The 23118-nt window shown below is 52.2% G+C and overlaps 1 protein-coding gene across 1 annotated transcript in view; it reads left to right on the top strand.

Moving 5' to 3' along the window:
• SHANK2 (SH3 and multiple ankyrin repeat domains 2) overlaps positions 1-23118 on the top strand; it is a 559042-nt gene that overhangs the window by 74210 nt on the left and 461714 nt on the right. The window contains exon 3 of the mRNA XM_082476803.1: positions 18258-18476. Coding sequence (XP_082332929.1) covers positions 18270-18476 — 207 coding nt within the window. The 5' untranslated portion in view covers positions 18258-18269. The remainder of the gene's footprint in view (positions 1-18257; positions 18477-23118) is intronic.

The following is a 23118-nucleotide window of genomic DNA, read 5'->3' as shown; positions in this document are numbered from 1 at the left end:
TTAGTCACAAACATGGGCTGATCACACCCTCCAGAATACTCCAGGGACCCTCTGCAGGTCTCTAGTGGCCTCTGTGTTCCAGTGTGTCCTCCCCCATGCTCTGCCCTGCAGGCTGTCGCTGCCTTGGCCCCACCCTGTGTTCTCAGCCCTGTCGCCTCCACTCTGGAAACTCGCCCAGCATCACCTGGTCCTTTCTTGGATCATGGCCTGGACATGGAAGGCAGGAAGCTGGGAGCAGTCACAGGGCTCACCTCATTTGTTTCCTGGCTCTCATGCATCCCTGTCCTGCATGTTTCAAAACCGTTGTTCCATATATTTTAAGCAGATTTTGGTGGTTCTGGGCAGGAGGCTAAATCCAGCACCTGTTACTCTATCTGCCTGGATGTGGACGTCTCTCTCTTTCTCTCTGTCTCTCTTTTTTGTGTCTTTCCCTGCCCCTGTGTTTCTTGTCTCCACCTCTCCATCCGGCCTGGATTCTGTCTAATAGAGGGGAGTCAGGGAGGGTATTTCTGAGTGACCGTGGAGTAGGAGGAGGGCAGGGAAGGGAGAGTTCCAGGCGGAGGGAAGAGCAAGCACAAAGGTGGGTGCATTCACCACGTCCACCCCCAGGGGCTCCGTCATGGAGACCCAGTCTGTGCGAATCCCTGAAAGCCTGTCTCCCTTCTGCTTGTTTCCCGTCTCTGCCACCTTGTTAGCCAGTGGCTTCTAAGGGCCTTTGTATAAATGCCAGTGGTGATTATCTATTACTGTGATTGTTTCCTTATTCTGCAGAATAATAGGATGAGACTTTGGGTGTGCGCGTTGCCCAAAGAGAAATCAGTTGAGAAGAGTTTTGAATGGTGCTACTCCCTTGAGTGTAAATCTTTGGTGTATTAGTTTTCTGTGGCTGTTTTAGTAAATTGCCATGAGCTGGTGGCCTAAAGCAACAGAAATTTATTCTCTGACAATTCTGAAGGTCACAGTCCAAAATTAATGGGTTCATCAGGCCTCTGAAGGGTCCAGGGGAGGATCCTTCCTCACCTCTTTCATCTCCTGGTGGTAGCTTGCAACCTTGACTTGACCTTGGCCTGTGGATACATCACTCCAGTCTCTGCCTCCGTCATCACCTGGCTGTCTCCCTGCTTCTCCCTGCGTGTGGTCTGCATCTTTCCATGGCTTTCTTGTAAGGACACCAGTCTCTGGATTTAGGACCCACTCTGCTTCGGTATGACCTCATCTTAACTAAACTAATTGCATCTGCAGAGACCCTGTTTCCAAATAAGGTCCCATTCTGAGGTTCTGGGTGGATGTGAGTTTGGGGGGACTCTATTCAACCCAGTCCATTTGGGTTTGTGTTGCATGAATGGGACTTCAGCATTTGTGTTGCTTACTTTTCTGGAAGAGTAAACTCTTAGGCAGAAGTTAACATTGTTTTAGCCAAAGCCCCCTCTTAGCTTGTGGATGTGAAGGAACGTTTCCCTGGGAGATGTTTGTCTGGCTGGTCAAGGAAGAGGATTCAACAGTAGTACCTCTTTGTGCCGGCAGCCGAGCCGTCCTGGGAGGAGGACTCACTCTGAGGCTGCAGGAAGTGGTGCAAATACTGAGGCCAGCACAGCAGTCAGCCTGCACAGTGGCATTTGGGGCCTTCAACTTCACTCTGCTCAGAAAGCTCAGATCACAGCATGCTTGCCCGCCTGTGGTCCCAGCAAGAAGGGGAACCTGATCTGGAATTGATTTCTCCCCTTTTAAAATCTTATCCTCCCTGAGGGTTGAGAACTATTTTCCTTTTATTGTTATTGAAGTCTACAAAAGTCCAAATGCTTGAAAAATAAATGTAAGAGATTTATAAAACACTGTCAGGCAAGTTGTGATACCTCTCCCTTCTTGGACATGACAGGTGTGACATTGGGTGGAGGACAGGATGCTCACCTCTCAGCCCCCATCAGCCCGGGAGGCTGTGGGGCTTTGAAATGCAGCCCTTATGAGTGTCTTTGGAGGTTCCTGGCTGTGTTCTCTCGTGGGGGATTGCATGTAGGAATGCATACGTGCTAATAACACAGTTCTTCCACTTCTAAGAACCTTTTCTGAGGAAACCATTTGAAATATGGGAGAAGATGCTCAAAAGGCGGTTTCTTTTCAATAAAGTTCCACAAGAAACCATGCCCGTGGCCCTCCGCCCGTGTTCTTGGTGTCGGAGCCTTTCTTGGGCATCCTTCCTCTGTGTGACGTCAGGGAGGGAGCTGGTGGAGTGGCAAGGAGGGTGGGGATCTCGGCTGCTAAAGTATTTTGAGAGTTTCCTTTGTGCCTGGGGTGTGTGCGCTGGGCTGGAAATTCTGACAGCCATCTGCCCCTTCTGGTGACCCGCTCAACACATCCCAGAGTGGTGCCGAGCGAGTGATGCTTGTCTCTTGTAGGAGCCTCGGGCACCCGTGGGGGTGTTCCTCTTACACCCACTCCTGCAGCCCTGGACCAGGCCTCCAGCCTAGAGCTCCAGTGTGACCGGGGGGCTTGAGAGCAGAGGTGGGCCTTCCCGGCTGGTCTGGACTGAATGTTTGTGTCCCTCTGTTGAAGCCCTAACCCGCAGTGTGGCCGTATTTGGAGATGGGGCCTCTACGGACGTCATTAAGGTTAAATGAGGTCACAAGGGTGAGGCCCTGATCCTATAAGGTTAGTGTCCTCAAAGAAAGAGACCCCAGAGCACTCCCCCTCTGCAGGTGAGGGCACAGGAGGAGACACCGTCTGCGGCCAAGAGGAGGGTCCTCACCTGGACGTGACCACACTGGCACCTTGATCTGGTTCCAGCAGAACCCCCGTGTTTGTGCTGGGCATCTATTTTCCTGCAGCTCCTGTGATTTTATGCACAGGGAAGGTCCATAGTGCCAGAGGAAACAGCTGCTCCCCTGTCATTCTTGGGAGTCTCCGAGCTTTTACACCTCAGGTCCGCTGAGAGCTCATTGTGGGGAGCGGTCCACATGCCCCTCCCGGCAGGCCTGTCCTATTATCTGGGGGCTGGAGCAGGAGTGCACATGGAGGCCGACACGACAAGCGACGTCTTTCCTATTTAAAAATTGTAAATCAAGCTAGCAAGCTCTTAGATAAAATATGTTTTCTCTTTCTGCTTTCACAGATTAACTTTCATAATGAATAAATTTAAAAGTGTGCAGAATTACCATATTATATGACTGAAAGCTGGCAATATACCAGTATGACTGGATTTAATTATTATTTGCACACTTGGGTGTTGTGTCGATGCCCAGTGATATTTGGATAAGTAATAAAGATAAACTTCACTCGTTAATTATTATATATTCCATAAAATATATTTGCCTTGCCTTCTGTTTAGCAAAATTACTACGCATGTTGTTATAATCCAATTTATGCAATCCATAAATTGTTACATAATTTATGTTCCATTGAGAGTGATAATCTAAATAATTAAAAATTTAATATGTTCAAAGTGTACAGAATCTGGGTGGATTATTTAAAATGTAAAATAAATTTAAACATTAAGCTTTTTTCACAAGGTTTTGAAAACAATAGCTACAAAAATATTCCTAATTATCCATTAGAAGGCAAAATACTAAAATAAACACACATCATAATTTCAAATCGCGATACTTTAAAGACGTTCAAATTCAGTTTTCTGAAAATTTAATCTCATTGAATATTTTTATGAACATTAAGTGAGTCACAGTTCTGCCACTCAGATGTCCTGGCAGAGAATCTGTATCTCATTCCACATGTTGTGTCTAGATTTATGTAGATACACATTTCGGAGTCACATGGATTCTTTAATATTGTCAAGTGTTCCTCAGATGCCACCTGCCACTGTTGTGAATGTTGAGTCCCTCTAGGACGGGAATTGGAAAGTAAGTAAGGATACACACGCCTCTAGTAGAACTGGGGGTGCTGCATCACCGTGCACTCGCTGCTTTCATGCTGTCTGGAAAGACGTGCCTTGTTGGCCAGTCTCTTACCTAAGCGGTTCCCCTGCTCACTTTCTCTGCAAGCTCAGGTGTCCTGTCCATCAGTCCGTCCATCTGTGCAGCGCTGGAAGGTGTGGAAGAGTCATCCCCCAGTGGAGGTCAGCAGAGGATGAAGGGGAGATGGTTTCCTGCCAGGGGTCACAGAGATACTCCGTGAACTTGGCCTGGGCTGGGTCCTGAGAACTGGGAGAGTGGATTGTTGGGTCAGCCAGTGGAAGGCATTCTGGGGGGCTGCTCAAGGACGAGGGGTCTCTGCTCCCAGAAGAAAGCTAGATGACAGCGTAAGAGGCGCCCTCGTTTCTCAACCCTGGCGGAGCATCTGTACCACCTGGGGGGCACCTGAAGATGAGCGACTCCTGGATCCCAAGACAGCCTGAATCTCAGGTGGGGCTGGGAACCCCCAGGACAGGCTGAGTATAGGGGTTCCGAGGATGGAGCTCTGTGGGCTGGGTAATCTCACTGTGGGGTTCAACCAGGCTACGCACAGGTGAGTCAGAACTGACTTCTGGGCTTGGCGTTTGGACCTCATTCTCCTGCGGGGGGATGTGGTAGGTCCGTGGGCTGTTGGACGGATGTGCTGACCTGGGGTGCGTCCCCCATAGAGACTGCAAGAGCTTCTCGCGTTGGGAGGGTAGCTTGGTGGTTTTAAACTCCCGGAGGAGAAAGGTATTTCCTTAAGGTCCTTTCTTGGGAAAACAAGAGATGAAAGTTGAAACCGTGGTTGCAGAGGAGAGCAGGTTCACACAGCCGTTGGGATGATAGGAATTAAAAAAAAACCCGTCCTCAGCTTAAACACTGTCATTATGGGTGATGGCAGGACCAGGGAGGGTAGCGGCTGCCCCACCCAAGGTGCAGCCAGGGCCGTCCCCAAACAAGTGGCCACAGAGCTCCCTGCAGGGTCAGGGACTTAGCGCCCAGACAGTGCACCCACCTACCCAGGCAGCTCCTGATGCCTTGGAGCAGCACGGAAAGCTGTTGGGAGACCCCATCGTCCATCTGAAAAGTTTTAAGACTTTTTGTAACAGACGCGTCTCAGTTTTAAGATCTCAGGGACATTTCGTCTCCGCCGGACGTCTCAAGTCTGTAATCTTGTTTGACACACTCCGTTCCCAGACTCAAGACCTTGACTTCGCTGCTGGTAACCCGTAGTTCAGAAGGGGCGTCAGCCAACACTGTCAGCCAGCCAGACACTGCTGACATCCAAAGGTGGGGATGGTAATATCGAAAGGACACAAGCCCCTCGCCCTCACCACTGTGACCTGGATTCTAAGAGCTCGCATGCCCTTGGGGGTATTTTCTCCGGGCTGTGTCACCTCCCGGGGTGCCCCAGGGTGCAGCTGCGGTCCCGCGGGTGTCCAGCAGGAGGAGCGAAGGGGGAGGCGCCCTGGCCGGGACCCCACATCCTCACCTGTCACCCGCTTCACAGCCTGGTGGCCAGAACTCACCAGGGGGGCCCACACCAACTGCAGGAGCCTGAGGGGTGCAGGGGACCCCAGTATCCGGAGAGCAGCAGTCACCTGGGCCACAGGGGCGTATTTTGATGTTACCTTTTGTTTTCGATCCTGAGACAGGTTCATCAGAGCTGGGTGAACTAAATGGGATTAGAGATCTTTGTCCTTTGCAGGCCTCTGGTCCAAGAGAAACTGCCCGGGAGGCTGGCCTGAGGCAGAAATGGTCTAGGAGTTAAACAGTACATTGCTTATCTGAGAGGGGGGCAGAGCGGGTACACGGGAGCCCCCTGTACTGTCCGCTCCATCTTCTCTCAACCTAAGAGCGCTGCGAAAATGAAAATCTGTCACCTAAAAATATTATACATGTTTTAATAAATATCGATTATATATATTTTATATGTTTATATAGGTCAATAATATTTTCGTAGTATATTTAATAACATATATTTTAAATATATATTTATCTTTTAATATTTAATAATGCTCTTTATAAATAATATATTTATATAATATACTTTTATATAAATATATTGGGTATGGTTTATACATTTTAATAGTATATATTATATATGTTTAGCATTCTGCCTTCTGTCCTTCTGCTTTCCTGCTGAAGAAGAGGGTGCTTGGTGCCCCAGGACGGAAGTGATAAGACCATTACAGGCAGATCCTATGTCGTAGTCCTTTAATTTTTTAAAGTTTTTATTTTTAATTAGAAACATTATAAACATAGAAAGGTAGAAAAACATAATAACCATTCTATACCCACCATCAGAATGAAACATTTTAAGATTTTGCCATATTTTCTTCCATTTTATTTCACTTACTTTTTTTTTTATAGTAATCTTTTATTTATTTATTATTTTTATATTTATTTATTTTTGGCTGTGTTGGGTCTTCGTTTCTGTGCGAGGGCTTTCTCTAGTTGTGGCAAGCGGGGGCCACTCTTCATCGCGGTGCGCGGGCCTCTCACTGTCGCGGCCTCTCTTGTTGCGGAGCACAGGCTCCAGACGCGCAGGCTCAGTAGTTGTGGCTCACGGGCCTAGCTGCTCCGTGGCATGTGGGATCTTCCCAGACCAGGGCTCGAACCCGTGTCCCCTGCATTAGCAGGCAGATTCTCAACCACTGCGCCACCAGGGAAGCCCCTATTTCACTTACTTTTTAAAAAAATTTTTGAGATAACTCACACTTGGCTCCCATGAGTTTTCCCTCCTGAGTGTGAACTGTTGCTCTGATTTTGGGTTATATATGTATATATATCGATAGGGCCATAGCCATCTATATAATTAGTTCATGTATGAAAACTTTGTATCAGTGGGGTCTGTTCTGCGATGAGTTGATGTCCCCCTTCCTTGTTCCGTGTCAATACATGTCACCTGAATCAGGTTGTCCTGGCTGCTCTGTCATTACTCCTGATGTGGACAGAGTGTCCTCACTTTGTTTCCTGGTGGCGTGGGCGCCGTTGCCCATCAGTTCCCTGGTAACTCACCAAGTGTCCCCGAGGGCGGGCAACGCTCCTTTCTCAGCCCCGGGGGGCGCACTGCCAGATGCAGAGGTCATTCCTCAGGAAGCATGTGGTCCGTTCAAGAATGGGGATGCACACACGGTGGGCAAAGAAGGGAAGGGTGGTGTATGTCATTCATGAGCAAGCGAGGGAGGTCGGGGAATAAAGGCTGGGGCCGGGGGTGTGGCTGGTGAGTGCAGGGGAAGCGGGCACGGCCTTGCTTCTGTAAACAAGGGGTTCACGCAAGTTCGTGGTGATTTGTTACAGTGGGCACAAGAGGCTCATACACCTGCGCGTTAAGGTTTTGACCCAACCGCAGGCAAACTTCTCCCAGTCACAAGCGAGCCTTGGAAGTGTGCGAACTCCAAAGGGCAGGGGCACCTCTCCTGCAAGGAGTGGCCCTTCCAGGGGCTGGGGACCTCAGTGTCACCCACTGTGTCACTGAGGTTGAAGACGCTGCCCTGCAGGTGCCGAGGCCGTGAAGACACTTCTTCCTGCATGTAACACAGCAAACTCCTTGAAGAAGTCTGTCTGGGGATTTCGCTTTCAATTTTGGAGAAACTGGTCTCTACTGGAAGCAGATGTTCTGGGGACACACATATGCCAGAGGCCCAGGGGCCCAGAGATGAAGGTGTGTGGTGGGCCGTACCTTTCAGGCCCGTGCAGGGGCCGACCTGGCTGGGCGGGTCCCTTCCTCGGGCCCCTGTGGGTGAAGCTGCGTGGGGTTGAGTGGTCTGGGCTGCCCAAGCCTGTTTGCCCGTAGGCTCTGTAATATTTTGCACTTGACTCTGAAAGGTGAGTGTCTCAGCTTGGGCCACCACCACAAAGTACTGGGGGCTACACGACGGGCTGTACTTATCCCAGAGCTGGAGGCTGGACGCCCAGCGTCAAGGTGCCGGCTGCTATGGTTCCTGGTGAGGGCTCGCTTCCTGCCTGCAGGTGGCCGCCTTCTTCTTGTGGCCTCACGTGGCAGAGAGAGAGAGGGACGCAGGGGCCGGGGGACTCGGGTGTCTCTTCCTCTTCTTAGGACACCAGCCCTATCTGATTAGGGCTCAGCCCTTATGACCTCATTTCACCTTAAGTACCTCCCTATGGGCCTCTCTCCAAATACAATCACATCGGGGGTTAGGGCTTCAACATATGAAGTTCAGGGACACACTACAGTCCATAGCAGTGAGGCTTTAGGGGCTGCATTCGGGGCGCGATGGCAGAGCCCCCCAGGGCCCCTCCCCATGGGGCCTGCCCTTCGCTGTGTCCCGTGTCCACGGTTTTTCCTCTGTTGCGCGGCCCTTCCGACGTCCTTGCCCACGTGCATCTGAGTCCTGTGCTTTGGGCTCTTTGGGAACTCCTTCTGCGTCCTTGACACGAGTCCTTCCGAAGTTGCAGAGCTTTCAGGTGTCTGTTCTCTGTGTCTAATGGAAGTTTTAACTTTCACGTTACTGAATTTGTCAGTCTCTCCCTTTAGGCCTTGTATTTGGTGCTTTCTTGAAAGAAAGGCGTTTCCCCTCTGCTTTATTCAACAAATAATCGTTTCACATACTTGTGGTAGGTTGAGTCACGGCCCCCAAAGATATCCAGGCTGTAATCCCTGGACTCCATGAATGGGACCTTAGATGGCAAAGGGGGCTTTGTGGATGTGATGAAGGTCAGGATCTTGGGATGGGGAGGTTGTTTTGGACGATTTGGGTTGGCCCTGAATGTAATCTCGGGGTCCCCATTCGAGGGAGGCAGAGGGGGTCTGACACAGACAAACTGGAGGGAGAAGGCGGGGTGACTGTCTGGGGGAGTAGAGGTCACCCTAGAATCTTGAGGAGGGCAAGGAGACGGAGTCTTTCCTGGAATCTCTACAAGGAATCAGCCCTGACCACACCTTGGCATTAGCCCCGTGTGGCTCATTTAGGATTTCTGCCTCCAAAGCTGAGAAAGAATACCTTTCTGTTGTTTTATCCCAGTAAGTCTGTGCTCATCTGTTACAGCAGTACCAAAACGGCGTCTGTTTAGAGTCCCAAACTCCTTGAATAAGAGATCTTCTATTACGGTGTCGTTTCGTATTTTTTTTTCTTCTAGACGTTTATAGTTTTGCTTTTCACAGTGAAGTCTTGAGCGCACGTGGTGTTGGTTTGCGTGTACAGAGCGGGGTGGGCTCTGTTTCTTACACTTTCTACATGAATACCCCGCGATGTCAGCATCACGTATTTACTGGTTCTTTTCCCTCCGACGCATGGACACACATTGGATACCCGCGTTTACAAGGCCTGTTCCGAGCTCTCTGTTTTTCCATTGATCTCCGTGTCTGTCTTTGTAGCAAGGTCATCCTGACCTCACATTATAACTGCTTAGGAAGCCTTGGCAAATGATCAAGTGATTCCCCTCTTGGTTTCCAAAGTTGTCCTGGTTATTTTTGGCTGTTTCCCCTCTTCCGCAAACTTTACAATCAGAATGTTAAGTTCTGTGAACAATGCTACCAGGTTTTCTATTGGAAGTTACAGCAAATCTGTATTTTGTGGAGAACCTTTATCTTTAAGATATTAAACCCTAGCACCTGTGATGATGGTGGATGTCTCCATTCATCTGGGTCTTCCTTCATTTCTTTCTTTTTTTGTTCCAAATGGTGTCCTATTAATTTTCTCCATAAAGGTCTAGCACAGGTTGTTTTAGATATTTTTTCTTAGGTATCTTTGGCTATTGTTGGGGCTGCGATAGTATTTTTTTTTTTAATTTAATTTAATTAATTTATTTTTGGCTGCATTGGCTCTTCGTTGCTGTGTGTGGGCTTTCTCTAGTTGCGGGGAGCGGGGGCTACTCTTTGTTGTGGTGCGCGGGCTTTTCATTGCGGTGGCTTCTCTTGTTGCGGAGCATGGGCTCTAGGCTCATGGGCTTCAGTAGTTGTGGCACGCGGGCTCAGTACTTGTGGCTCACAGGCTCAGTTGCTCCGCGGCATGTGAGATCTTCCCGGACCAGAGCTTGAACCCGTGTCCCCGGCATTAGCAGGTGGATTCCCAACCACTGCACTACCAGGAAAGCCCTCATAGTATTTTTTTAAATTGTCTATTGCAAATGTAACAGAATTCAGTTAACTTCTGTGTATTAATTTCTTATCTGACATTTGCTGCACTTTTTCACTGGTTTAAATAATTTATCTCTAGATCCTCTTGGCTTTTCCACACAGAGTAGCATAATTATCTGAAAAATAATTATTTTCCCCCATCCTTTTAATCCTGAAACAATGTATTCACTTATCTGTTGGCTTGTTTATCGATTATGTTGATGTTTGCTACAGGACTGGGGGAGATGCACTGTTCCAGTTAAGGAAATGCTCTTTTAGTTTTCATGTTCTAAGAGTTTGGGTCCTGACTGAGGGTGTTTCATTTCCTAGTGCCCTGACATCCACCTTGGGGCTGTCACGGTCCGGGCCGGGCCTCTGGTCCCTGAGGACACAAGGACTGTTGAACACAGCTTGGGTTTGAGAGGCGCCGGGAGAGACCGCCTCCCAGGAGAGGAAATCGTGACTTCTTGGCCCCCATTTCAGCATCCTTCCAGGGGAGCCTTTTTCTTTGGGTGAATTGATTCTTGGTTTCTGCAAAAATGTTAGATGAGTGAGCCACTCGTGTTGTGAAGAGTTTAGGAGCTGGGTGCACACTGGTTGGTCAGAATCTCTTAATTGATGCTGGAAGAAAACGGAAATGTGGGCTTATGATAAAAACAGGACTTCTTTAGAATTGTGTGGCCCCGTTTACCGTAGAGGCTCAGACGGGAGCCCCCTGTGGCCCGATGGGAAACCCAGCCTGGCTCTCTCCAGGACTGGGGGAGGCAGAGACCAAGGCTGTCTTGAGTCCGGACAAAGAAGCAGTGGGGACCACACTCCTGTTGCCTGGAGACCACACACTCCTGAGGGAACTCTGCAGCACGGAAGGGAAGTGGGTTCAGCTCGTGAATGCTCCAAATCCCAGCATTTCTGTTAATCTACCCAGAACCCTTCTCAGTACTCCCGTGTCCACGTAGAACACACCACGAAGGCGTGTGACCCTTCCTCTCTTATAGTCAGCGATCTTCAGTGGAGACATCATTTTAATTCAGGCAGCTCCTTTTCTGATTCGGGGATATTGATTTTAGCTGAAGGAGAAGGTATTGAGTAGCTGTAAGCCTGGAGCCCTTTTCTTCTGGGTAGAGGAATATTTCAGATTTCCTGCCATGCGTGTCTTTACGCAGTAAGTACCTAGGGCGGCTGTGCTTGGCAGGGAGCTGGCCTCTGGGGGACGTGCACTGGAGACGTGTGACACGGCTGCTGCGGGAGATGACATTTGTCCTCTCCAGGGGAAATGTTTCGGGGGCAGGTGCTTTTGGGAAATGCAGCATTTGCCACTCTCTGAGACGACCACTCTGATAAATTCTGCGGTAAAGTGATTGGTGCGTTTTTGTTTAATCTAGTTATGTTTCCCAAACTTCTTTGACCAGGGGTGGATTGGAGTGTATGTGATGGAATGGTTCTCAAAACACTAGCTGGGAATCATTGGAGGTTAACAGGGAGGTATGGACAACGGGTATTCCCGGGAGAGAGCGAGGAGAGGGGAGGAGAGTCTGTATAGGTTTGGGAGTCGGGTCTGACCTGGGCTGGGGTGAGCCAGGCTTGAAGGAAAGACTCGGGAAACTCAGGAGAGGGACTCAGGGGGAAATGATGGTACCGACAAGTCGTGGGAAGAGAGGACAGACCTCGTCCTCTGAGTTCCTCCGAAGATGCAAGATGGGATGGAAATGGAGAGTTTATTTTAGATAGTGGTTACGGAGATGCCAAGAAAACCTGGCTAGATGGCGATTCTGGTCATAAATGTGGTTCATGCACCCATTTAAGGAGAACATCAGGAGGGTCTCACCCCCGTATGAGTTTCCTGGGGCCGCCATAGCCAAGTCCCACAGCCCGGGCGGCTCACACACAGACGTTCACTGTCCCCAGTCCTGGAGGCTGGAATCCAAGATCCAGGTGTGCACAGGGCTGGGTCCTGCTGAGACCCCTCTCCTCAGCATGTAGATCATCCCTCTGTGTGTGTCTGTGTCCTGACCTCCTCTTCTTATAAGGACACCAGTCCTGTGGGATTAGGGCCCCATCCTAGTGACCTCATTTCACCTTAATCACCTCCTGAAAGACCCCAACTCCAAATACAGCCACATTCTGGGGTGCTGGGGATCAGGACTCCAACATGTGAATTTGACGGGGAGACACAGGGGCTAACGCCACGCTGGTGGCCGGGGTCTGCATTTACACCACCCCCGGCCCTGCGGCGTGGTAGAGGATGTGGCCCTAACAGATGGGGTGGCCGCCATGTGGCGCCAGGTGGGCTGCAGCTGTGGTCACTCTGCTGGGGGTAGTTGAGGGGGGCGGCTTCCAGGCAGGGGTCCTTGGAAGAGGGAGGTGGTGCTTGACCTGAATCCTGGTGTCTCCCCGTACTCTGGGGTGTGGTCTGAACCCTAGACCACCCCTACCAGATTCTGATTCAGTTACTGGCGGGCTGGTGTTGCAGCAACTTCCAGGGCAGCCCATCCCCCTGACCAGTGCCCCAGGGCCTCCCGGTCCCTTCTCAGTGGACGTGTTGTATGGGTGCGGTGAAAAGTAACACGGATTAAATAAACACCGAGACACAAGGCATGCTTTTTTCTCCACCTTCCCAGGCTGCTCTCCTGCTCCACGCCCCCTCCTCCCCGAAACCCACCTACTTCCACACCCCGACTCGCTCTCAGCCTGCGTTGACCGTCATCTGTTAGCAACTGTCGAAACAGTGCGATAGAACCCGGGCTCCTCCCTGATCCAGTTCCAGACATACCAGTTCTGGTGGCAGCTGCTGCCAATCTTTGGCTGTGACCTTGACCCGAGTTCCCGTGTCTGTACAAAGTGCCAATGCAGCCCCTCAGGGAAGGGGTGGTCTCACTGCTTTGAGGATAAGACAGTTTTATACATTCGAATGTGCAAAATAAATGAATAGTCACAAAATCTTGCTTCCAGTGTGTTAAATGTGTCGGGTGTCTTTGAGATTCCAGTTGAATAAAAACCTCTTTTTTGCAAGAAAATCATACACACACACACACGAAATAAACCAGAGCCGACGGACCCTCTCCATTTTAAAGGTGATCTTCATATAGATGATTCTTGCAACTTTGACCTTGATAAGGTCAGCCTCGGCCATGGGGTTTTTGGTTTGTTTTTACTACCAAAAACAAACTTGTCTTCTGTCCCAGGTCAGGTTTCATATTTTCTCTGTGTCTGGAAGGAGTCAAGAGGAAAACCTAGCTGCCTGTTCCTCACCGGTGTTAGGGGACTCATGAGACAGTTTAAGATTTTATGTTTTTTTGGAACGATTGCATGCTTTCCTGGAACACTTCGGCAGCAGAACATGGAGTCTTTGTTAAAATTGCTTTTACCACCGTTATTTTCTTTTTCCCTTATTAATAGGTACCCAGCAGGGCCAATGAAACAAACACATTCTAAGAGACATTGAACTTTATCGACTTGTGTCTGTAGAGCTTGGTATTTTCCCTGAGAGGTCAGTTATACTAGAAACACCTGCCCGTGGGTGGTGAGTAACCTTCCCTCCCGTGTCCCGGCGCTGACTTTTCCTGGGGGAGCTGATATCCAGACTGAGCTTTGGTCTTTCGGTTCCTCTCCTCGGAACCTCCCCCGCCCCGCATGATGACGGGGTTAGCGAAGCCCCTCCGTCTCCCACGGCATTGCCAGATGAGATGCAGGGTGCCCAGTTCTGTGTGAATTTCAGGTGGATGACGGTTTAGTGTGAGTACGCCCCATGCGCTATTTAGGAAGTACTTAGGATAAAGCGTATCGTTGTTTATCCAAAATGTAAATGTCCCCCGGCGCCCTCTGTGTCACCTGCGATCCCACCCACAGTTAATAATTAAGTGTTTTCCCAGGTGTTTGCTTTTCCCATGGATCAGGTGACCACGTTACCCAAGCCCGTTATTAAGGTCAAGACCTTCCTGCTGGGGCTTTTGGCCTGAACTCCTAGGACATCCCGGAAGGAAGCAGGTGCCGGTGCTGCCTTTTCCCTTTCAGACCCGTCCAGTGGGTGTTGGTGGCAGACACGTCCCTGTGTGACAGTCACCCCTAAGCCGATGTGAGGGCCACGGTGGGGTCCTCGTGGCCAAACGATGTCTGTGGCTGGGGTTGGGGGGGAAGCTGGGGACGCGGGATCCCTTCCCCTTGGTGCTGTCAGTTCTGTTCCCAGAGCCGATTTGAGTGTAGCCCGGCACAAACATCCTCAAACCACCACCATCACCGCTTTCGCTTTTCTGGAAAGAAGACCCTGCGGTCAGGCACACTTTACCGTTTAGGCCTGCGTGTCCACGATGGGTCACCAGCATGGGGTCTGCAGCTGCAACGTCACCCTGGAAAAACAACGGATTTCCGACATTTGGACATTCCAGGCTTTTGCCTCTCATCTGACCTGTCTCAGAACCACCTGCGGATCTGGAAATGTGGGCCGTTCACAGTCCTGCCCAGCGGCAGTGGCTGGAGTGTAAAGGCGGCTGACGCCTGCAGACTCAGCACGCGGCTGCGCTCTGAGCCGCTGCCGGAACTCGGCACCTCCCCGAGGCCTGCTGCCCCCGACTCCTGCCCAGGGTTCAGCGAGTGTCCCCTGTGCCCCAGATGATGGAGGGACAGTGAGGTTGGATGGAAATGCTGCATTAGCAAGAGGATGAGACGGAAAGCACGTCCGAGGGCTTTAGAGAAAATGGACATGGTGGAAGTGAATGATCGGGGCACAATTAATTTTAAAAAATTTCAAGCCATGGTAGCTGTTTCTGGAAGCCGGATCTGGAATGCACTTAAGGGGGGGCACACCAGGGCCTGGCAGGGATGGGCGGGTGCCGTGCCTGCTCTGGCCGGGCTCTCCACGCGCCCGATTCTCGAAAGCTGGCACTGAGGCCCACACTGCCTGAAGATGATGAGCTTTCTGGGGTCTCAGCTCATCCTGCATGGGAATGCTGCCCCAGAGACCCTCACCCTAACCCCACCTCCAACCCTAACCCCACCTCCAACCCTAACCCCTACCCCACCAGCAGACACTTCTGCCTCTGCCCGTGCCTGGCTTCCCACGGACCTGACCGTGGTCCCCACCTGACCGGATCCCCACCTATGATGTGATGTCCCGTCCCATTATCTCTCTGCCTGTTTTCTGCTGGTCCCTGCTGGGTTCTGAAGCAGCACAGACACGGGGTCAGGATGGGAAGAAGCAGTTCTTACTGGGGCAGAAGCTACTCTGCACTGACTTCCACCCATCAGGACAGAAAGAAGCCACCGAACCCCGGAGTGACCAGACCTGACACCCGCGCCCGTCCCATCCACCACTGACATGGCCCCTCGCCCCCCAGGAGAAGGCTGGGCTCATCCCTCTGTGTCTCTCTGTGCTGATGCCTAGTGCTTCACAGTTACAAGCACGAACTCGGCTCCAGGCGACCCGCAGCTCTGACTCTCATTGCATTCACCTGGGGAGCATCTAAAGATAATGTCGATATTGGGGCCTCACCCAGACCAATTGAATCAGACCTTCTGGCACCACTGTTTTTTTTTTTTTTTATTTTAAAGATCCCAGGTAACTTCCCTGTGCATCCAGGATGAAGAACCCCTGTTCTAGAGGATACGCTTCACTGAAGCCTAGTTGGAAATAATTATGTATACCCAACTGTATAATACACAATTTACATTTATATTACATTATAATATATTATGATAATTACATACATATAATTATATGTAATATAATACTATACAATTATTTCTATATTATAACTGTAACTGTATTATATATTGTATAGTGTATATGTAGCGCGTCATTATGCCAGGCACTTATTTTTTTCCTGTGTAAACAGTGAACGAGCGAATGCGGGAGTGAACGTGTTAGTAGAAGTTGCCGCCAGGCTGTCTGGGACCTTCCTAAGGTGGAACCAGACCCCGCCCTTGGCCACAGCCCTCTCCGCCCTCACCACATTTTGCACTTGTATGGCTGGGATAACATTAAGCTGAAATGACAAAGGCATTTGGCAGTGAACACAGGAATCCCCAAGTGCCCTGAAATTTTAATGCAGAATAATGACACTGGGGTGAACTTTGGAAATTTTAATTTAAGAAGTCAGATCTTCCTGGGTGATTTGGATGGTCTGCTGTTTGAGATGTTTAGCCGGGGACCCCTCACGGGTGGTCTGAAGGCGGAAGACAGAGGAGGAGGCCAGCCTGGGGCTGGGGTGGGTCAGTTGTCAGGTGCTCAGACTCAGGGCGCGTGCGCCAGGGAGAGAGCCGGGCAGGAGCGAGATCTGACAGTATGGAGCCTCTTGGATCCGGGAGGACCCGGGGAGGAGGGCAGGCTGCCCAGGGAGGTCGCCGCAGCTTGCTCCTGCCCCAAGTGCTGTGTGGCCACCCCTAGCAACGCCAGAGTCTCCCGATGGTCACAGTGAGCCAGAAATCTGTGTTTTCATGTGAAACCTCCGGGTTAGGACACATTCTAAACCCTCTGCAGGCCAAACAGAACAGTATCTGTGGGCCACACTATCCTGGCCCCTTGCCCAAGGATGGTCCAGATCCTCTTGGCTGTAAGGGAGCCCCTGACCTAGTCATGGTCTTGCCTTTCCCTGGGTGAGGGTGCGTTTCTAAAGTGGCTCCTGCACTTTGCTGGGCTTTGTGTGTCTGGTCAGTTGCTGCAAATGTCCAGGGACCTGGTGGACGAACAGAGAAACACTTCCCGGGGCGTTCGCTGTCCTTCAACGAACTCTGGAAATAAATGGTGGGCATCAGCCTTCCCAAACTGGACGCTGAGTTGGCACTGGCCGAGCTTTGTCCTGCCTGGGACTTCTCTGAGGCTCCCCCCAAAATGAAACAGTGCAGGGGCCGTGCACCCCAGCACCTGAGGCAGACGGGCAGGTGACCATGTTCCTCCCTTCTCCCCCCACCCTCCCCCCTCCCTCCTGCTTTTCTCCCTCCTTCCTCCCTCCCCCATCCCCTCCTTCTGCTGTGAAATATTTCCAACACAGTGAAAGGAAAGCACAGAGAATAATGTAGCAAACGTCTGTGTCCCCAGGTTTGGCGAAGTTTGGCATTCTGTCCTGTTGGCTGGAACCGAACGTTACAAGTGGTATCACAGGCCCTGTGAACCCCTTTCCGCCCCTCCCGACTTTAGGACTTTGTGTTTCCCATCGGTGCCTCTGCCCCGTCACTCACATCACACTCACAGTCAGTAGACCAGTCTGCATCTTTCCGACCTTTGTGAACAAGGACACCATGCCTGAATGGTCCTACAGACCAATTTCCTGTCTCAGGATTACATTTGGGGTCCTGCGTGTGTAGCTGGGGTTCAGGCCTGCTCACAGCTGTGTAGTCCATGGGAAGAAGAGACCACGCCTTGGTCAGGCAGACCCCAAACGATTAGGGTGGCCTGTGAGCCAGGTCGCCCAGGACAGCCTGGTTTTGCAGGGAACAGTCTTGGACATCTTTCCTGTGCACGTGACCTTGACCTTTGACCTCCTTTACGGAGTCACGCAGAAGTGCAACTGCTGCTTTGGCACGTTCGTTCCCCACCAGTGCCCCCGGGTCGCGCCAGCTTTTATCCGAACCTTTCTGGACCCCTGCCCATAGAGCTGCGGGTGTCCCCGTGGGCTGCCTGCTCCCCAGTTCTGTCCTGCTAACAGCCGTGGTCCAAGGTGGCAGTTGGCCTCCTGACCTGGGTCCTTGATGGGGAACTTTGAACTTTCATTGCGCTTGATGGTAAGGAAGCTGCCCTCCCAGCCTCCACGGGCTCTTGGGGACCCCGAGCCTCCCCCGTCAGCCTGCCCACCACTTTGGGTTCTGCTGCACTCCTGGGCCTGGAGATTATCTCATTTCTGAGCCGGGCCCTGCGCGCTGGGCCTATTTTTACACGATACCTATCGTTGCTGTGTTTGAAGCAGAGAGGGTTATTATAGCAGGAGCTCAGTGCCCTTCTGACCTGAAGCCTGCATTTCCTCCTTTCCTGCTGCTCTGTCCTCCGAGAAAAACAAAGGGAGCCTTTTCTCTTACCTCGGAACGTTTCAAACTGCCCCATTGCCCCTTTGGTTAATCCCCGTAAGCTGTGGTCATGGCCACGGCGAGTTAGGGCTCCTTTTAAATGCTGGGTTTCCAAGCACCGGGGCAGACAGAGCTCACGGGGTCCCCACTGGGTCCTGGCGGCCTCCTGGCTCGAGCGCTGGACACGGGTCACTCTGCCTGTGATCACGCCCACAGACGTGGGAGCCTGCCTCACTCAGACGCCCCCGGGTTCTTTCTTCAGTTTCCCCCAGAGTTTGTTTTCCTTCTCCCCCTCCGTGTAGACACAAGCAGCCATGCCACGCAGCCCGACGTCCAGCGAGGACGAGATGGCCCGGAGCTTCTCCGACTCTTCGGAGGAATCGGACTCAGACAGCTCCAAGGAAGAGACCATCTACGACACCATCCGGGCCACAGCGGAGAAGCCGGGCGGCGCCAGGGCGGAGGAGAGCCAGGGCAACACGCTGGTGCTGCGCATCGTTATCGAGGACCTACAGCAGACGGTGAGCCTGTGCCCGGGTCAGTGGCAGGCGTGACCGGAACTCCAGATGCCCCTGGTCCCCTCTGCCCGGCCGGTCCCTGTGGCCCACGCGTTGGGCTCCTGCCCCCTCCCCACCGAGCTCCCCGCCCCGCCCGCCCCCTCCTGGTGGTCCCGACCACCTCCCCCTCCGTCCTCTTTGTGCACTGCCAGGGGCACCTGCTGCATGCGGGGACGGAGGCCGAGCCTCGGGGACACAGGGACCAGCCTTGCAGCGGCAACACGCACAGTGGGCGCCTTAGCAGGCGGGCTGCCAGCACCCAGGAGGGCCCTGCCTCTTCCCCTGCCGCTCTGTGCCCCCCACTTCCTGGGGTGTGCCAGCTGTGTCCGGTGTGCCCTTCCCCGCACTGCCTGATGGCCACCTCCTAGCTGTCCCTGGAGGCTCAGGCCCGATGCTATTTGCTGCATCGCCCACGAGGAAGACCGTCGTTCTGGGGTGAACGTGCGTGAGGTACCTGGGGGTGCAGGAGAGGGGTCTTTCCGGCCGTGGTTCCATTCCAGCGGGGCCTCGGAAGATGGAGGAGGGTTTCCCTCTGGCGCGGGCATGGCAGGTGACACACGCAGAAGCCTGGAGGGGGGCACCTGGCAGTGGGGTACAGTGTGGTGGGGGACCCATTGGGCTGGGCTGGACTTGAACCCCCCGAGGACACTGTCCAGGGTCTGGCTAGTGGGTGCGGCGTCTGGGCCAACGGGGAGGCTGGGATGGGTCGGGGAACCCAGGAGGGGCTTTCTGGAGGCCGGCAGATCTCAGACCCACAGCCAGGCTGAGTGGACGCCTCTGGCTGGGAATTCTTGTCTCTCGGATGTAGACAGCCTCTGGGGCGCTCTGGATGGGGGGGTCGGGTGTGCCACGTCCAGCCTTTGTACTTGAAGGCCCTGATGGGGAAGGGGCCGCGCTTGGGATCAGAGGGACTGGGGCACTGCGCCACCACCTGGCCATTTGGTGCAGGTGCATCACTTGGCCTCCGACCTGGGACCTCATCTCCTGGTGCTCCGGGGGTCTAATGAGTAGGTTTGGTGCCTCGGGGGCTGGGTCTCTGCTCTCCCAGGAGACGTCTGCTCGTGGTCTCCCCCAGCCCTGCTCTCTGGGGAGGGGCCCCACGTGGGCCGAGGGTGCGGTGCTGCTGACACCGGTCATCTAAGAGCGAGGTCAGACGGCCCCACCTTCTAGGGAGAGCTCAGGGCGACCTGAACCACAGAATGAACCCAGCAGTGTAGCAGCCCTGGCGTTCAGCTCTTCCTTTTTTTTTTTTAAGATTTTTATTTTTATTTTTTTTTGATGTGGACCATTTTTTTTAAAGTCTTTATTGAATTTGTTACAGTATTGCTTGTGTTCTATGTTTTGGTTTTTTGACCCAGAGGCATGTGGGATCCTAGCTCCCTGACCAGGGATCGAACCCGCATCCCCCTGCATTGGAAGGTCCCAACCACTGGACCACCAGGGAAGTCCCAGCTCTTCTTTCTTCCATGTCACTTAACACCTCTTATAAAAGTTACAAGATTATTATAAAAACTTCGTCATATGGAAAAGCACAGATGCCAGTGCCAGAAGTGGTTGTCAGTAACATTTAATGAACATTTCAGATGTGTCTCTCCAAAGGGTTACAGGTAACAGGTGGCCGTGTACAGATAGAAATACGTGGGTAAGGCTCAAAGTACACACGCTGTTAGTAAATCAGCATCATTATGATGATTTCATTTGAATATAAAAGGAGAAAAAGTCAGTGAAGGAAATGCTGAACTTTTTAGTTTTTTTTTTTTTTTTTTTTGCCGTAAGGGAGACTGTTTCCAAATGAATCTGTAAACCTAAAAGAAACAATTACAAAACACTGGAAGGCTGAAATCTTTATTTGTTGTCATTTTTGATTACAAAATGACACATTTTTGATTACAGCTTTTTGCCTCCTTTTTTATTGCCATAAGGAACTTAGTGTTCTCTCCTCGTATTGTTTGGGGTGGATTAAGCTGATTGCTGTGATAAACAGACCTCCACATCTCAGGCACTTGGCCCACAGATGCTTTATGTCTCGGTCCACTGGGGATCGGCGGGAATGAAGAGGTGGCGGTGGCAGTTTCGATCCGGGCAGCCATTCAGGGATTCAGGCTCCTCCAGCCGGGTAGTGGGGACGTGCCCTGGCCTCTGGAGTCCTCCCCCCGGGTCTCCTGTATCTGCTCAGAGGAGGAGGCAGGGAAAAGAGATAACTCATGGACCACATCTCTCCTGCCACCTTCCCTCACGTCCTCCGCAGGCTGCTCCTGGTCTGTGCATCTGACCCCAAGCGCCTGACTGCACGCTCCTGACCACAGAGGAGGCTGAGGAGTGTAGTTTAGCTCTGAACCTGGGAAGGAAAAGGTGACGGTGTGTGGAGAACAAGCAGCTGTGTGCACGTGCACACACATGCACACACAACCACGCGCACGTGTACACGCGTGGCCTCTCCTCCCCGCCCCCCGATTCTCGTTGGTGTAGAGCTCTCTGGGCGTGGTCACCATCCACCCCGCATAACACGCATCCTGCTGCAACCCTCAGAGCTCCGGCATCTCTCAGGCCCTCTTCCAGGGTCACTGCTCATTGCTGGGGGGACAGGGGCCTTCTCGTCACAGCTCTTTATTTCATTCCACCTCTTAAGTGGGTGGAGTTGACTGTCCAGGGTTTTTCAGGAAGAGGTCCTGGGGGCAGCGCTTCATCAGTGTGAACGGCCCACTGGTCTCGTCACTGGCGGTCGGGATGCTCTTTGAAGTCACCTTGATCCAGGGAGTCCTGGGCCATCGCCCGCAGGTGACATCCACCTGGGCTTTTCCTTCTCTGGTTCTGTCATCTTTTCTCTAATTGCTTTGATCACCTGGCGTTTTCCCTGTTTGTTCTTTCTTTACGGTATTTTCAGGTGCATCCATTCTGTTCTGTGCCTTCTGATTTATCACCGTCTTGTTATTTTGCCTTTCCATTTGTTTTCGTAGCCCTGTGCTCGCTATTTTTGAAGATTATTCTTTTGAGTTATTTGTTTGTAGAGTTGGTTTCACGGCTTATTATTTTCCTCCTTAGCATGAAGTACTGAGATCTTTCTTCTTCCTAATCGGGGTGTATTTTCATCCAGAACAGATGAACCAGGTGTCTGATTTTTGCATGCTGTCCTTCTCCCTTTTCGCCGTTTCTTTCCCCGTAACATCTCTGTTATTTCTTTACTGTTTCTCCCGACCTGTTCCTGTGGTTCTTCAGTGACTTGCTCTTCTTTGTTGTGGTCACGAGAGTGAGTCAGACTTGGGGGTTTGTGTCTTGGCTCTTTTAGACACAAAGGCCCAGGGGTGGGGAGTGTTGAGTCTTTTTAGGAGGTCCAGGCTCCATGGACACCCCCAGCCCTCAGAGCACCCCCAGTTAGCAAGCAGCCCTTCTGGGGGGGCGTCTCCTTTTGTCTCCCCAACCCTTGCCCCGTCAGAGGAGGGAAGAGAGAAGGGCCCCGTATTCACGTCTGTCCAGGTTTGAGTATACTGATGCAAAATGTCTGGAGTTTTGTCCCTGCCAGTACCACTTCCAGGAATGAAGGTTGGGAGTTTTCCCCTGGAGGATTCAGTTTCTCTGGGGTGTCCGAGAAGGATGTTTCTGGCCTTAGTTGTGCCCATTTTCCACTTTGGGTTCTTTTGGGGGTGGCTTTCATTATTTGGGGTCACTGGGTTGGACCTGGCTTCACCTCTTCTCGGCCCCTGGGTGCTGCACTGCTCATCCAAAGACCCTCCCTGGTGGGGACCTGGGTGACCCCCGCCACCCCGGCATGGACCTGTCCTCACGCTGCAGGGTTTAACCCTTTGAGCCCCTGAATTCTGTTACTGTTTATCGATGCTGGAGGGGTTTGGGGGACTGGAGAAGCACTCCCCTCAGATTTCAGACCCCAGACCTAAGATGCAAATGGGAGGGTAGAGGAAGGGGGGATGAAGGGTCCCTTCCCCACCCGTCTCCCCAAGTGGGTTGCCCGTGTGCCCGGGGCCGGTACTGAAGGTCTCCGAGGCCGGGGCCCGGCCCCCCTGCAGGTGTGAAGTGAGCCTCGCAGGCTGGGCTCATAAATGTCTGTGACCTCGACGGCTGTCCCTGCTCAAAGTCTGTCTGTCTGGACAGTCCACCCCAGGGGGCACTTATCATCACAACAGGGAGAGAGGCTGTCTGCCAGCCTGGCTGCTGGGAGGCTCCAAGTGCGGCCAGGCCAGGGTGTGGGACGTCAGGGAAGGTTGTCACAGGCTGACTGATGGCGAGTGGCCCAGAAGGTACTCTGTCCTCAGGCCACAGGCTTTGGGGACCTGTCGGAAGTTGCTGATGGAGAAACACCTGTTCTGTAGGCCCAGAATTACCAAAATTCTTCCTGAAAGGAAGATCCTCCCAGGGGTTTGGCCTCTACACCCAGGAGCATAATTGTTTCCAGAACCTTCTGAGGACCACCTCTCTTCTCTTCACTTTGTCCAACACACACAAAGGCCCTGGAGCCTGAGACTACCCATCCCGCGGGTATGAGCGCTCAGGACAGAGTGGCGCTGTTCCCGCCTGAAGGCCCTTGCCAGGGTGAGTCCTGGAGCTGGGGGCTCGAGACGGGCCTGGACTCCTGCCCAGAGGATTCCCGGAG

Source organism: Balaenoptera physalus (assembly GCF_965194825.1).
Source record: "Balaenoptera physalus genome assembly, chromosome: 10".
Classification (NCBI taxonomy): Eukaryota; Metazoa; Chordata; class Mammalia; order Artiodactyla; family Balaenopteridae; genus Balaenoptera; species Balaenoptera physalus.
The sequence above is the reverse complement of the archived record's forward strand: the minus strand, read 5'-3'. Positions and strand labels throughout refer to the sequence as shown.